Below are 13,288 nucleotides of genomic sequence, written 5' to 3' on the forward strand. Positions count from 1 at the left end.
ATTAACATCTAAATTTCAATTATCCAAAAAAAGCAAATAATATTTTGGCTTTTGGTTTCACCCTTCGAATATTAATGAATAAAATACAGAAAATTTCTATTCATTCTCCAGTCTACTTTGGACCACTATAATCACCAAAAAATATTACACCATAATCCATACAAGCCAAACTATTGGCAATAGTATCAGAAACGTTATGGGAGACATCAGGATGCAAGTTAAAATGAAAATATATACAGAATAACAGTAGATTTCTCCCCTTTTTAATTGGAGTTTTCAGAACTACTCAGAAAAATTTCCAAATCTTTCCTCCTAAAAGCTTTAATATCTCTTTTGATAGCACACATTATACCATCACCTCTATCAATGATTCCAGGTAAATACAGTTTATCAGCTGTATAATACACATACGATTCAGGAAAATAGTATCCACTTAAATAAATTTCACCAGTGGTCGAGGTGAGACGGTATGCGGTGGTATGCCATACCGCTTCTGGTTTCTCAGTAATGAGGACATACCGTCTCTGGTTTTTCAGTGATCAAGACAATATTTAAATAGCCGGTATGTTGAGTCAAAATCATAATAAAACATACCACCTCTGCTTTTTTTCCACGTCGAACACTGAATTTCACTCAACCAAGTTTCGGTCATAATCACAATATCACACTTATAATCTGAGACACAGGCAAAGAGCTGTCGATCTTTTGTTTTTAGGCCTCTCACGTTCTGATTTAAAATACGCCATTTATTCAGTAATTGTTACTGAGCTGGAATTTGCACTACCATCTTCACTGATATCATCTTCGTCTTCAGACAACTTTCATAATATATTCCCTTTCGCCATACTTGCGGATTGTTAAAAAGGAAGAACATGAATGATGTTTTCGTTCTGAATTTTGTTCATTTGCCAAAATCTTCAATAAATTCTTGACAAATTCACTAACTAAATCTTCAATATCATCAACAGACACAATTGGTCTAAATCTTGTAAGAAATAATGCTTCATTTTAGAACTTGATACAAGGTTTGGTTTCTCAGTACAATGTACTACACACAAAATTTAATCTTCTGGTTTTGTTTTTATCTTCATTACAATCACTCACATTTTCATTATTTTAATTATTCATTTGCTTATTTAGGATTCTCCTCGTATTTTTTGATGCAAAATCTACCTATTCATTGTTCACATTCGTATTTTCACAATCTAGATTTAAACCTCTTGCATTGTTATAGAGAACAGGAAAATTCTTATCACAATTCTGTATACTGATTTCCTGTTCACAAACTCCATTGTTTCCATTTTCTTTATTTGTATTAATGTTACGATAGGCAAAAGATTTTCTGTACAAAAATTCTAAATTCATTAGTTTCTTACCTAAATATTAAAATTACACCAACTAAGGATATATTACTTTCTCTACCAACTAAATTCTGTTGATTTTGTTCATTCTCTGGTGTATTAATAGAAACGTCTCTCGTAGGCTCAGAAACCTTGGCTACATTTGTACTCGCATTTGCTTTTTCGATACATTTCTCACATTTAAAACCTGCACGCACAACAATATTTTTTCCTTCGATTAAATCCTTTACACATTCTAAGTGAAATTTCTTTGACCAGACTGAACAAGTAAGTGCCTTTTTCCTACCATATATGGAAAGTTTACAAAGAGGACAGTTCTCTGCATTAGGCAACATTCTATTTAATAATAAAATCTACCTAAAATAACACAATTACCTTACAATTAAACAAGATCTACCTTATTGGCCCTTATAAGGCAAGGTCTACAACACATAATTCAAAGAACAAAATAATGAACAACGGGCAATTGTTTCTCAGCTCTGCCAGAGGATCTAGAATAAAATTCAGGAGATCACGCTACCCTTCACTCCATGACGAAAAGAGCACAAGTGGGACGATAATAATAATAATAATAATAATAATAATAATAATAATAATAATAATAATAATAATAATAATAATAATAAGAATAAGAAGAAGAAGAAGAAGAAGAAGAAGAAGAAGAAGAAGGATGCAACCAAGTAGTGAAACCTCGGGGTTAACTCCCTAAAGTAACACTTTGAAGGGTTTAAGCCAACTGGTCTCCATTTTTAAGAAGGATATGTTGTCAGTACATTGTGAGTTTTCTGTCATCGCTGTATTGATTTTCTTAATCGGAATACGTTACTTCTTTCATTGCAACTACCCAACTGTCATCATGACGCTATACTACCAACATATGAGGTTTGGCAATAAAGCTCCTGAAATGATGCTAGTACTCTGTAATTGCTAAGAACAAAAAACTGAGAATAATGCCATGGCATTCTTCTTTTGCAGGATATGTGAAGAAAACACCTGTGCTCTTCTAAACATCGGTAATCAAAGACACCTTGCTTCCATTGTCATGGATTCTTATACTGGACAAAGCACGAACATTAAGTTTACTGTAAGTTAAGGAAATTAGCAACCAGATTTAGGTGATCATCAGAACTGTTTACGGCGAGAATGTTCTATCTCGTGGTCTGAATGGTGTGAGTCTGAATTGAACGCGCGGGTTCGTGTTGGGTGTGAAGACATTTTTAACGACCTCAGAAGTGGACGTCAGTCCACTAGTTGTTCAGATGATAATGTGGAGCGTCTTCGTCACGTGTTGCAGTCAAATTGTCCACATGATGGAGGATGTGCTGCACATCAACTGCCAAACGACCCGGCAGACCCTGAAGAAAATCTGGAATAAAGGAAGATTTGTGCCTCATTTTGTAACTGAAGAGCAAAAAGTTCAGAGTCGAGCTGTACAGAGATAATGCTCGATTGTTCGATCACATCATATCAGCCAACGAAAGCGGTACTATCAATATAAGAATCCATGACAATAGGAACCAGAGTATATTCGATAACAAATGTACAGACGGGCACTCTTTTTACCAAATCTTCATATGTCCTGCATAAGAAGAACATCAAAACATTAATCTCATGTGACAAACAATTTTTTATCATTAGGAGTTACAGAATACAAGCATCAAATTTGAAACTTTATTGTCACTGTGTATTTTTTCCAATAATCACCTATGTACTGGTCAGACTCAACACTGTTTGCAAGTATACTTATGTTCCCAATTCGATCACATCTACCACCTTAATCACCCTACTATATATACCGGTATATACGAAGTTTCCTCTGAATATTAATTTAGAAACAATAATAATACATAATTTCTCTGATATTCTAAACAAACAACCAAATCAATGACTATAATAAAATCTAAACTCCTGGCGCAACAGTCCGTATGGACCCAGGGCCTACCAGTCCAGCTTGTACCGCTCAGATCTTTTGAGTGAGGTATGGTCAGCTCATTAGTTCCTTCGCAGTTAATGCTGGCTTTTAGATTGTAGTTCGCTACTTTCTCTCAAGTAGTTTACCAAATGTCCTCGTGACGCTGAGTGGACGTCGCGATATCAGCGCTATTTAATGACTACGATGTCACTTATCTTGCCTCGGACCAAACCCGACACTGCATGAGAACACACTTCACTGATCTGACGAGAACAGTGTTCCAGTTCGACTAAGGCGATGTCCATTAACTACAGCTATTATATAATTCACATTATTAGAAACGGAAAAAGTCTCTCTGCAATGATTATACATTATATAAAAGATCAAACAAATGAAGACATTTTTGTCATACTTACATGTAAGAGCCAGCAAACAGCCCAAGCCTCCAACCCCATCTGAAAGCTCCTTTTCCGAACGCTACAGTAAATCTGTCTTGAAGCTGTTTCTGAAAGGAAAAAACTCTGTGACATATTTACCGTTAAGAATTGAATAGTAATGCAACAGGTCTACAATGGTTTGTACTGTGAGTATATTCTTAACCTTGATTTTAGTTTTAGGTTTTGTTGTATATTTTGTATAACAAAATATACTTGGACTTTAACGCTACCAGGAGTGTAATTATTAATTTCAGCAACATCGAGAACCATGGATTCGACATTAATATCAGTCGTTTTTGATTATTTTTTCATGCCCACTCCTTTCCACCACCCTAAGGGTGCTAATAGTGGTTAAATTTAGACTAAAATGTTATAGGGAGTGTCACCTATTAACTTAAGGTTCGCAAAACTATGGCTTCGATACTAATATCGGTCGCCTTTGATCATTTTCTTCATGTTATCATTCCCGCCCCAGGGGTACTAATGGAGACTGAACTTGGATTTAAACGGCATCGGAATGTCGCAATTCATATCAGCGACGCCGAAAACTATGAACTCTATACTAATACAGGCCGTTTGCTATTATTTTATATGTTACCCAACCCTCCACTCCCCCTAAGTATGCTAGAGATCTGCTTAATGGAGGCAGAACCTGAACGTAAAGACCATCGGAACTGCCATCAATCAATTCAAGGACTCCGAAAACTATGGATTCGACACTAATATCGCTCATTTTCAATTATTTTTACATATCACAATTTCCATCCCCGGATGACAAAGGGGGCTGAACTTGAACTTAAATGGTATCTGGAGTGTCACTAATATCGGCCATATTTTTATAACTTTTATGTGTGCCTCACCCACTCCCCATAGAAGAGCTTGCACCCACTAGGAGATAAACTTGAACTTAAAAAATATCATGACTGCCACCAATTAACTTAGCGACGCTGAAAACTAATGATTCGACAGTAATATCGGTCGTTTTCGATATTTTTGCATGTCACCATTTAACCCCCTCGTGTGCTAATGGCGTTGAACTTGAACTTGGCATCGAGAGTATCACTATTTATATAATCCACTCCGAACACAATGAATTTGACACTCATATCGGTCGCTTTCGTTCATTTTTATGTATCTTCCCCTTCCCTTTTCCCAAGAATGCTAGGGATTCTTACCCTAACTGGGAGCTGACTTTGGATTTCAAGGACGACAAAACTGTCACCAATGAACTTAGTGACCTCGAAGACTTATAATGTTTACTCCATAGGATGGTGATCCAGATAGAGCAAGCATTATATTTGATAGTTGTAAATAGGACGTTTGCTCGAGCGTTGACGATGAAACAAGTTATCCGAAGAAAGCTCCTTTCAACGTCAACTACACGTAAGCAAAAATTCTACGTACAACTTTTAGAGACACAAAAAATTCAGCATCGTAATTTCGGAAAATTAACAAATTACACAAATAAATAAAAAGTAAATTTTGCACCATGTACTCAATAGACAGCCACGAGGCATGGGAGATGACATGCACAATCGCAGAAAATACTCGTCAATTGATTTGATAATTTTAATTATATTGAAATACTTACAAGTCCCAATATTATAGTATGGGATATTATTATGATGTTTACATGTTGATGGATTTCTAATACTCTGATATCAATCGATAATTATATAACTGTTGAAGTATATGTCGCAGCTAGAAAATCATGCTGTTGCGTAGTGAGTCCTTTCGCGCCGAATAGTTTGTCTCCCGCTAAATCTCTTCAGCTCTCGCTGTTCGCGTGGGTTTCACGCGTTAAATGACGTAAGAGCAGACAGAGCTGTGATTGGCTGAAGAAGTGTTGATTAAGGTCACTCCGCCCACATGCATCCGATGAGTGGGAACACACACACACATACACATAGAACGTCGTCTGCTAGTATATGCTAGTCCCTTTAAATTAAAAAGAGAGTTAAATTGCTTGAACTGCATGTCAAAATGATGAATAAATGAGTTTATCACAGACTAGATCCGTCACTAACATAGGTTATTTTCTATTATTTTCATGCCACCATTCCTCGCTCGACCTCAGAAGTACTATGGGGCTGAATTTGGATTTAAATGCCATTGTTTATCTCAGTGACTCCGAAAACTACGGATCTGACAATAATATTGACCGTTTTCGATCATTCTTATGTGTATCCTCCCTCTAGGTGTACAAGAAGTTCTTATCTCGTCGGGGACTGAATTTAAAGGATATCGAAACAGTCACCAATCACCTCATGGACTATGAAAACTATGGAATTGACACTAATATCGTTTGTTTTCGATCATTTTTATAAGTTTCTCCCCTCGTCGCTGCGCCTCGAAGAACCGCTATGTGACATTTTTGTCGAAAATGAGTTATGAGGTGCACATAAACCTGAAAGCTGTCAAGTAGCGTCCCATATAATGTGATAAGTGAATATTCAATTATTTCGCCACAACAATGAAAAAAAAATAATAGACTGAAATTAAAGGCTTTAGGTCTTAATCATGTACGTATTGATTAATGTATACAAATCCTCTATGTGCTTATAAAGGCGCAATAGACACAAAAATAGTAATATAATATTGTTGAAGCAAGGTACAACAATGTCCAGTGCAAAATATACGCAGAACCAATTTTATTTATTTTTCAAGTGTTACCGTGTAACTGGCAAAATTTTAAGAGTTTGGAATGTGTTTTGATTCTCCTGAAAAGTTGTGGTTTTAACACACAGCGATTCTTCGAGGCGCAGCGACGATATTATATACACTTCTACTACTTATTACATGCTTATCAGTTTGTTGTTATATATATATATATATATATATATATATATATATATATATATATATATATATATAATATCATCATATACATTTCTACTGCTTATCAGTATCAGTTTGTACTATACATGAGAACTCTCTTGGTTAGGTGGTTAGCATAAGCAACTTGAGCACCGAAGAACCAGATTTGATTTCCAGTAAGAGCTGATGTGGTTCTGATTTCCCGTTAACTACCTCTCATATAGCCTATGTGCTAAAGGAGATATTAAACTGCAAACCATATATATATATATATATATATACATTGGCGTCTCTGGCATGTAAAATTTGGGGGGGACATCAAAGGAAATGATCTAACTTCTAGTATCTCAGCGGAATGTTAGATTATGTCACTTCAAAATATTGGGGGGGACGTGTCCCCCCCGTCCCCCCCGCCAGAGACGCCCATGTATATATATATATATATATATATAAGTAAATATTATTTTTGCAACATACAAACTTTCCATGTAATAAACATTTGAGCTTGCCATTCGCACTGTATGATTTAAATGTTGTAACTTTAACATGCTAATTATTTACTAAAAGCTACGGGGCATTGTTTATTCTTCTCTCCCTCTTATCTGTGACAATAGATGCAGACAAATTCGTCAGTTCCAGGAAAAACCGGAACATCTATGACCTCTCGTCTCTACTGGCTCTTGGTACTGGATCTGGATTCATAAACTGATTAATCCTGTTAACCGAGTATTAAATACCAAGGAGTGGGTACGAACTGTGGTTACTTGTTTTCTTTTTTACAGTCTGCGACATGAATCCGATGGTCATTTGCTATACATTTCTTACAAGTTTCCTACGAGGAAAAGACTATGAACACGAGATAAAAGCAAATCGTGTTATTCAGTCTTATATGATGCTGAATTTCAATTTTAGGTGCTATTTTGACTCCAAACTATCATGAATCTGTACGCCTATGAACTTTCACAGGCTAAAAGGTTTACCCGAGTACGAAAAATGTGCAAAATCGCACAAAGTTTTCGCATGATACTGTTGAATTTGAATTTTAAGTAGCCTCAGTTGAGTGTTTCTTTGGATATTTGCGCTGAAATTAACATTTATATACATCGTATCATTTTAATTTTGCCACTCACACATTCCTTTCTTCGTCATTCATCCTTCGCGCCAAAATAAATACAAGTAAATTTTCCAAGGTTAAAGTACTAACCTTGTGACACAAAAATGCCCCAAAATTGATCAGATCGTTTTTGCGTGGTGCTAAGTTCGTGTTTTGAGCCCCCCTCATTCCGTACTACCCTTTGTCCACCACGCCATAATAAATACATATAAAGAAATATTTCTATGCCTGGCCTTGCACCAAGAATAGTTCAAATCGATAATTCCTACATTCTATGCCGCTATGTTCTCGAAATTTTATTATTTGCTTTGTTTTACAGATCTATTAAAACATAAAATTGGGTTTATAATTTCAAATATAAACATAATTCATACTTTAATTTGTTCTTTAATCATCTCAAACTAATGTGAGAATTAATTGACTCCAGAATTTCACGATGATCTTAGAATAGTCACATTATTTATTAAATACTAAAACTACTTTCGTAGGATATCTTAATAATATAAGGATGTGTCTAATTCTCCAAATAAACGTACAAAATCTAGTAAAAAATAAAGCAATACGATACAGCTTGGTTGTATTAATAATATACTAATAAAAAGCTTAAAAATCCAATGGCTTTTAAGGTGTTTTCTTTTTTCAGGGCCCTCTTAGGCAAACCTTGCTCTCTGTTAAATTTTCTGTTCTATGGTGATCAACGGCGAAACCGGAAACGGTTGATTTTTGTCACTTCCAGTTTGTATAGTGTTAATGGGAAGATGGAATCTATCCTTGGGATGCTGAATCGATTGCAATAAAACACTCCTCGATACCTCTTACCATTCTTGCTTTGATACCTGTCGACAGACAGACAGATGGACGGACGAACAAAGCCATTCTATAAGCCTTTGACACTTATGCATGGCATAGTTTGGAACTTTAATAATCCCATTCTCCCGACATAGAATAAAGTGAAAACGCTGTCAAATACACAGTTGAAAGGAAGGTGAGCATACAATATATTAAAAACATATTGGGAATCTTATTTCTTCATTCCCTGGAAAAATAAGTGAATTGTTAATCAACAAACTTCCTCTTTCGTACTAACTAAGCAAGCAATCTACTTTTAAAATCATTATTACCTGTGCTTCCTTCGTGCTTCTAAATGCAGTTGCTTGATTCCTTTCAACGAAATCCATATAGGCAAGTTTTGAGCTATTCAAACCTCCAATAATAGAACCAGCAAAGACTCCACATAATGCGGCTTGTGTTGATGAATAAAGCTCCGGACTTAAGTTTCCAAATTCACTACGGAGAGAAATAAAGAAATATAAACTACAAGAGTGAAAACAAACATCTGGGCAACATGGAACTTTTAAAATCAGCTTAGATATAATCTATCTTTAATGAAATTCTAACCGTGAAGCACAGCTATTCATTAATTTATTCGTATAAGTTTCAACCACTGCTTGTCTCATCCTCGGTACGTGTGTATTAAGGAATTGTTTAAGCTGATTAATATTTCCATCCTTAGAAAAAACATTATTATACTTCCTTTACGCAAAACATGGCTGTGAATTTTTATTCTAATAAACCACTTGAAACGTTGATGAGGAAAAATCTTGTTTCAATGTTCCCCGGTCATGCTCTTAAAAGATGTGGTAAATAAAATGGAATAATAAAGAAATAATTAGTGAAATGAGAAGTTAAATCGGAGGGAAGATAGAATCCAGAGAAAATGTATGCACTCAATGCTGTTCACCAGTAGCGTATCCAGAATTTCATTATAAGGGATAAGCTTCCGTTTTCATTGTTTCAGGATTTTTGTATACATGCCCTAATATAATAAATTTGTTTGGGAGAGAGTAGAGGTCTCCACGGGCTCGGGCCGTAAATTTTTAAATATACAACCATATTTCTCGGTCTTTTTCGGGCCTAACTTTGTACATATACTGTACAATGATATATATTGCACCATTCTTTTTGGAGAACTTTTCAAACAACTGCAAAATGAAACCTCTAATTGCTGTAAATAAAGATACAATTTTACGTTAATTATCAAGTTTTTGTAATTCGGGTTTATTTCGGGGTCATTTGATTATCACACGAGCTCGGGCCAAGATGCTAAAACATATTTCGGACTCGGATCGGGCCTCACATTGCACATTCACGAGCCGGGCCGCGCTCGGGCTAAAAATTCTGACCCGTGCAGACCCCTAGGAGGGAGAGCTAAAACCTGGAGACCATCCTTTGCGCACATTACTGCTGCTTTACTATATATATATAAAAACACAATGCAGGAATGAAGCTGGAAATTTAATCGCTCCAATTTTTAAAAGTGCTCGTAAACTCCAGCGCCATAGCCAGGAGTGGCCAGGCAGTCTCATCCGCTGAAACTTTGTGATTTGTTGAAATTATAAATGTAAGCTCAATTTTATTCAGCTCACCCCACCCCACCCCAATCTAACTTCCGATGATCCTACAGACTTAAAGCACTCTATACAAAATTTCATGAGCTTGTCCTCTGACAGTACCAATTCTCCTATTACTGTTCTAAGAAGCCATTATGTACTCCATTCCTTAAATAAGCTAATCAATTGCAAACTACAAAAAACAACTTATGACGCAGCGTTCACCGAAGAATCGTTAGAATTGTAGATGGTTCTTGTTCGCAAATGAACATCTCGTGCTGTGCATCGTATCGCTATACAGAACAAAGCAATGCAGGCAAGCAGTTGCAAAAATAAAATTTAAAAAAAAAAACAAAAAAAACGTCAGATCAGCAGACAGGTGGATAAATAATACAATTTTTAATGAGGAAAACTCTTCATTCTACTATATTTCTAACTTGAATATTTCAAATCTGGAGATTATATATATATATATATAATGCTATTGGAAAGTAATTTTTAGACTTTTTTTTAAAATAATACTTGTCTTGTTTAACAATAATAATGATCTATCTATTAAAATGCTACAATAGCAATTAAAAGCGCCTGAGCTCCAACCTATAACTTTAGCTTTCAAATATTTCATTTACGGTTATGTGTGGTTTCACGTCTAACAGAGACAAACATTTTAAGTATTTGTACTTTAAATAGCCTAAATTAGTTAACTATCTTTTTCATAAAGTTTATGATATAAAATTATTGTTCAAAGCCTTTGTATTTTAATAAGCCTCCTCTAAAATCAATGCATGTGAGTTGTGCTTGCATCTTCCGAGTTCTTTTAAACTATATTTATATATTTGTGGCCAATCCTTTCGACAATGAGATCTCGGAAACTACAGGCTCTAGAAAGATGACGTTTTCACTGATCGATTGGAAATTTTGCGTAGATTGTCCAGTTCGAATTGAATATTTAAAAAACATGGCCATTATTTCTTTATTACATTTTTTTAGGGTACGCAGGAAGCGTAACTTTTTTTTAAGAAAAAAAGAGCATCATATCCTATGCGTTATACATTCCAACACCACAATGTTGTATATTGGGGTTGCATATGTCTCAGACGTTTGTTCCATAGCCAAATAATAGTGAAAAAGGAAGAATAACCATTTCTCGAGTCTTAAGATAAATCTTTATTTTTTGAGTGTTTTATCCAATGAACACCATATATAACTGACATTATAATTAATTGTATATGTAATGTTTTTGCTTATTACATACTGCATGCAAGAAGAAAGAAAACACTGGTCATACATGAATTAGAAACTCCAACCGGAAGTAGGCTCAAATCTTCCAAACGGTGCGAGATATTGAAAAAAAAAAAAAATAATAATCGAAAAAATCTCCCGTTTATGATACCCATCGTTGATTTTTTTAAATCAAGACGTCTTTCACTTGTATCTGTAAAGGGTCATGTACATATGTTGTGAGGAATGAGAAGGGGATTTATGCTCATATGCGAATGATGCGTTGTGTAGCGAGCGCAGGTTCAGCTAGTAATAATAATAATAATAATAATAATAATAATAATAATAATAATAATAATAATAATAATAATAATAATGACTCTTGGAATTTTGAGTTTAATCATTATTATTATTATTACTAATGAAGGATTGTAAATTTAATTCTCAGCGGATGACACTTTGAGGGCTCATAGTGGTTTGGACTCTTGTAAATAGTTGAAAAGTGACCAAAAGGACACGAAAAAGTGAGCAAAATCTCATAATGCTTCTTTTTTGCTTTGTCAATTTCTCCCCTACCTCTCTCTTTGTTGTTTTGTTTCATCTTTTCTTCTTTACTTCTTCTTTTTGAGCTCCCTCCTTTCTTAGGTTTTCAAAGTATGCTTTGTAGTTACGGTAAGCAGACTTAGCAGATGTAAGAAGCTTCTGAGTAAGTGGACCCAGTTCTGGCCTATTTCCTAATTTCTTCATCCCAGACATTATATTTAACTTAGCATTGAGAGTTCTCAAAGCCATGAAATATTCAAATTCATCAGCTACTCTTAAGAAGAACATACAAGAAGCGTAACACAAGACGAACATGATGAACCACACAAACACACACAACGTTGAGCGAAGCGTTAACTATTACGAAAGAAAACTAAAAAGTATTATGATAGAAGGAAGATTAGACAAAGAAGGGTTCTCAACCCCACCTTGAGAGCTTAAGCATCCACGAACCATTAACTGGGCTTTAGAAAAAATAAAAGCTGAAGTGAGAATAAAGCTGACTATTTCACATGTGGCAGCAAGTACTGAAGCTCTCAGAAGAGTAATGTAACAAGTTTCTGCCCTTTTCTATTTATTTTTATAATATTTTTCTTAGAAAACTGCCAATGCAAAACATAAATCACACGAAAAAGTCACTTTACCTACCGAAAAAGTAACTTGTAGTTTAAAAAAGTGATTCACTATGAGCCCTGAACTTTGAGCTATGAGCTTACGGTGTAGAATATGTATTTCATTGTTCATGTAACTAGTAATGGCCCACATGTGGGGTCATTACAAGTTATTAATTTAACGAAAGTTTTCTTTATTCATGTTAAATTATTTAATTACAGTTATGCTTTATTCATTTGTTCATAATTACATTTGTTTTAATATTAACGTTTTTGGCATCCCTGCAATATAGTATACGTAAAACTACGATTTCAAAATTGTTGGCGAAATTGTACCATCTTCAGCGCCACAAATTATAGTTGAAAGAAAAGTAAAACAAATACACTTATTAAAATCGTTCAACTAATGAATACAAATTAGAATAAACCAGGGTGGATTGAATTAAATCAGTCTGATTTAAATCACGATTTAAATCAAGATTTAAATCACTTGATTTTTTTAATAAAAATCGTTGATTTAAATCGAATTCCTAAATAAATTAATTTAAAATGAAAATAAGTAAAATCCCATTTCTGTTCTGTTATTTCGATTATGGAAGTTAATAATCATAATACAATGAGACTCAAATATACAGTATAGTATGAAAACAAGTGTCATGCAGAGGATGATTAGGGAAAATCCCGTTTTGAACAGGTAACGGAGCAATCCTTCTTTCTTCTTTTCGTAACATTGGGTTTGGGTTTTAAAATCGTTAACTATTCCAACGGGGAAATCACCATTGACATTTAAGACGAAAATTCTTTTTTGTGCGTGTCTGTTTGTTTGTCCTCAGATAATAGGGCGTATTTAGAGGGTCCTATCCCCCTTCTTTTTGCTAATTT

At 34.7% G+C, this 13,288-nt stretch overlaps 1 protein-coding gene across 1 annotated transcript in view; it reads right to left on the reverse strand.

Annotated features, from left to right (window-relative positions):
* Positions 1-13,288, reverse strand: part of 140up (RPII140-upstream gene protein) — a 39,588-nt gene that overhangs the window by 19,786 nt on the left and 6,514 nt on the right. The window contains exons 2-3 of the mRNA XM_081742824.1: positions 8,763-8,928; positions 3,690-3,778 (exon numbers count right to left, since the gene is read on the reverse strand). Of these exons, the coding sequence (XP_081598950.1) occupies positions 3,690-3,778; positions 8,763-8,928 (255 nt within the window). The remainder of the gene's footprint in view (positions 1-3,689; positions 3,779-8,762; positions 8,929-13,288) is intronic.

The sequence above is a fragment of the Thermobia domestica genome, chromosome 16 (genome assembly GCF_964235325.1).
Source record: "Thermobia domestica chromosome 16, izTheDome1.hap1.1, whole genome shotgun sequence".
In the NCBI taxonomy this organism is placed as follows: domain Eukaryota; kingdom Metazoa; phylum Arthropoda; class Insecta; order Zygentoma; family Lepismatidae; genus Thermobia; species Thermobia domestica.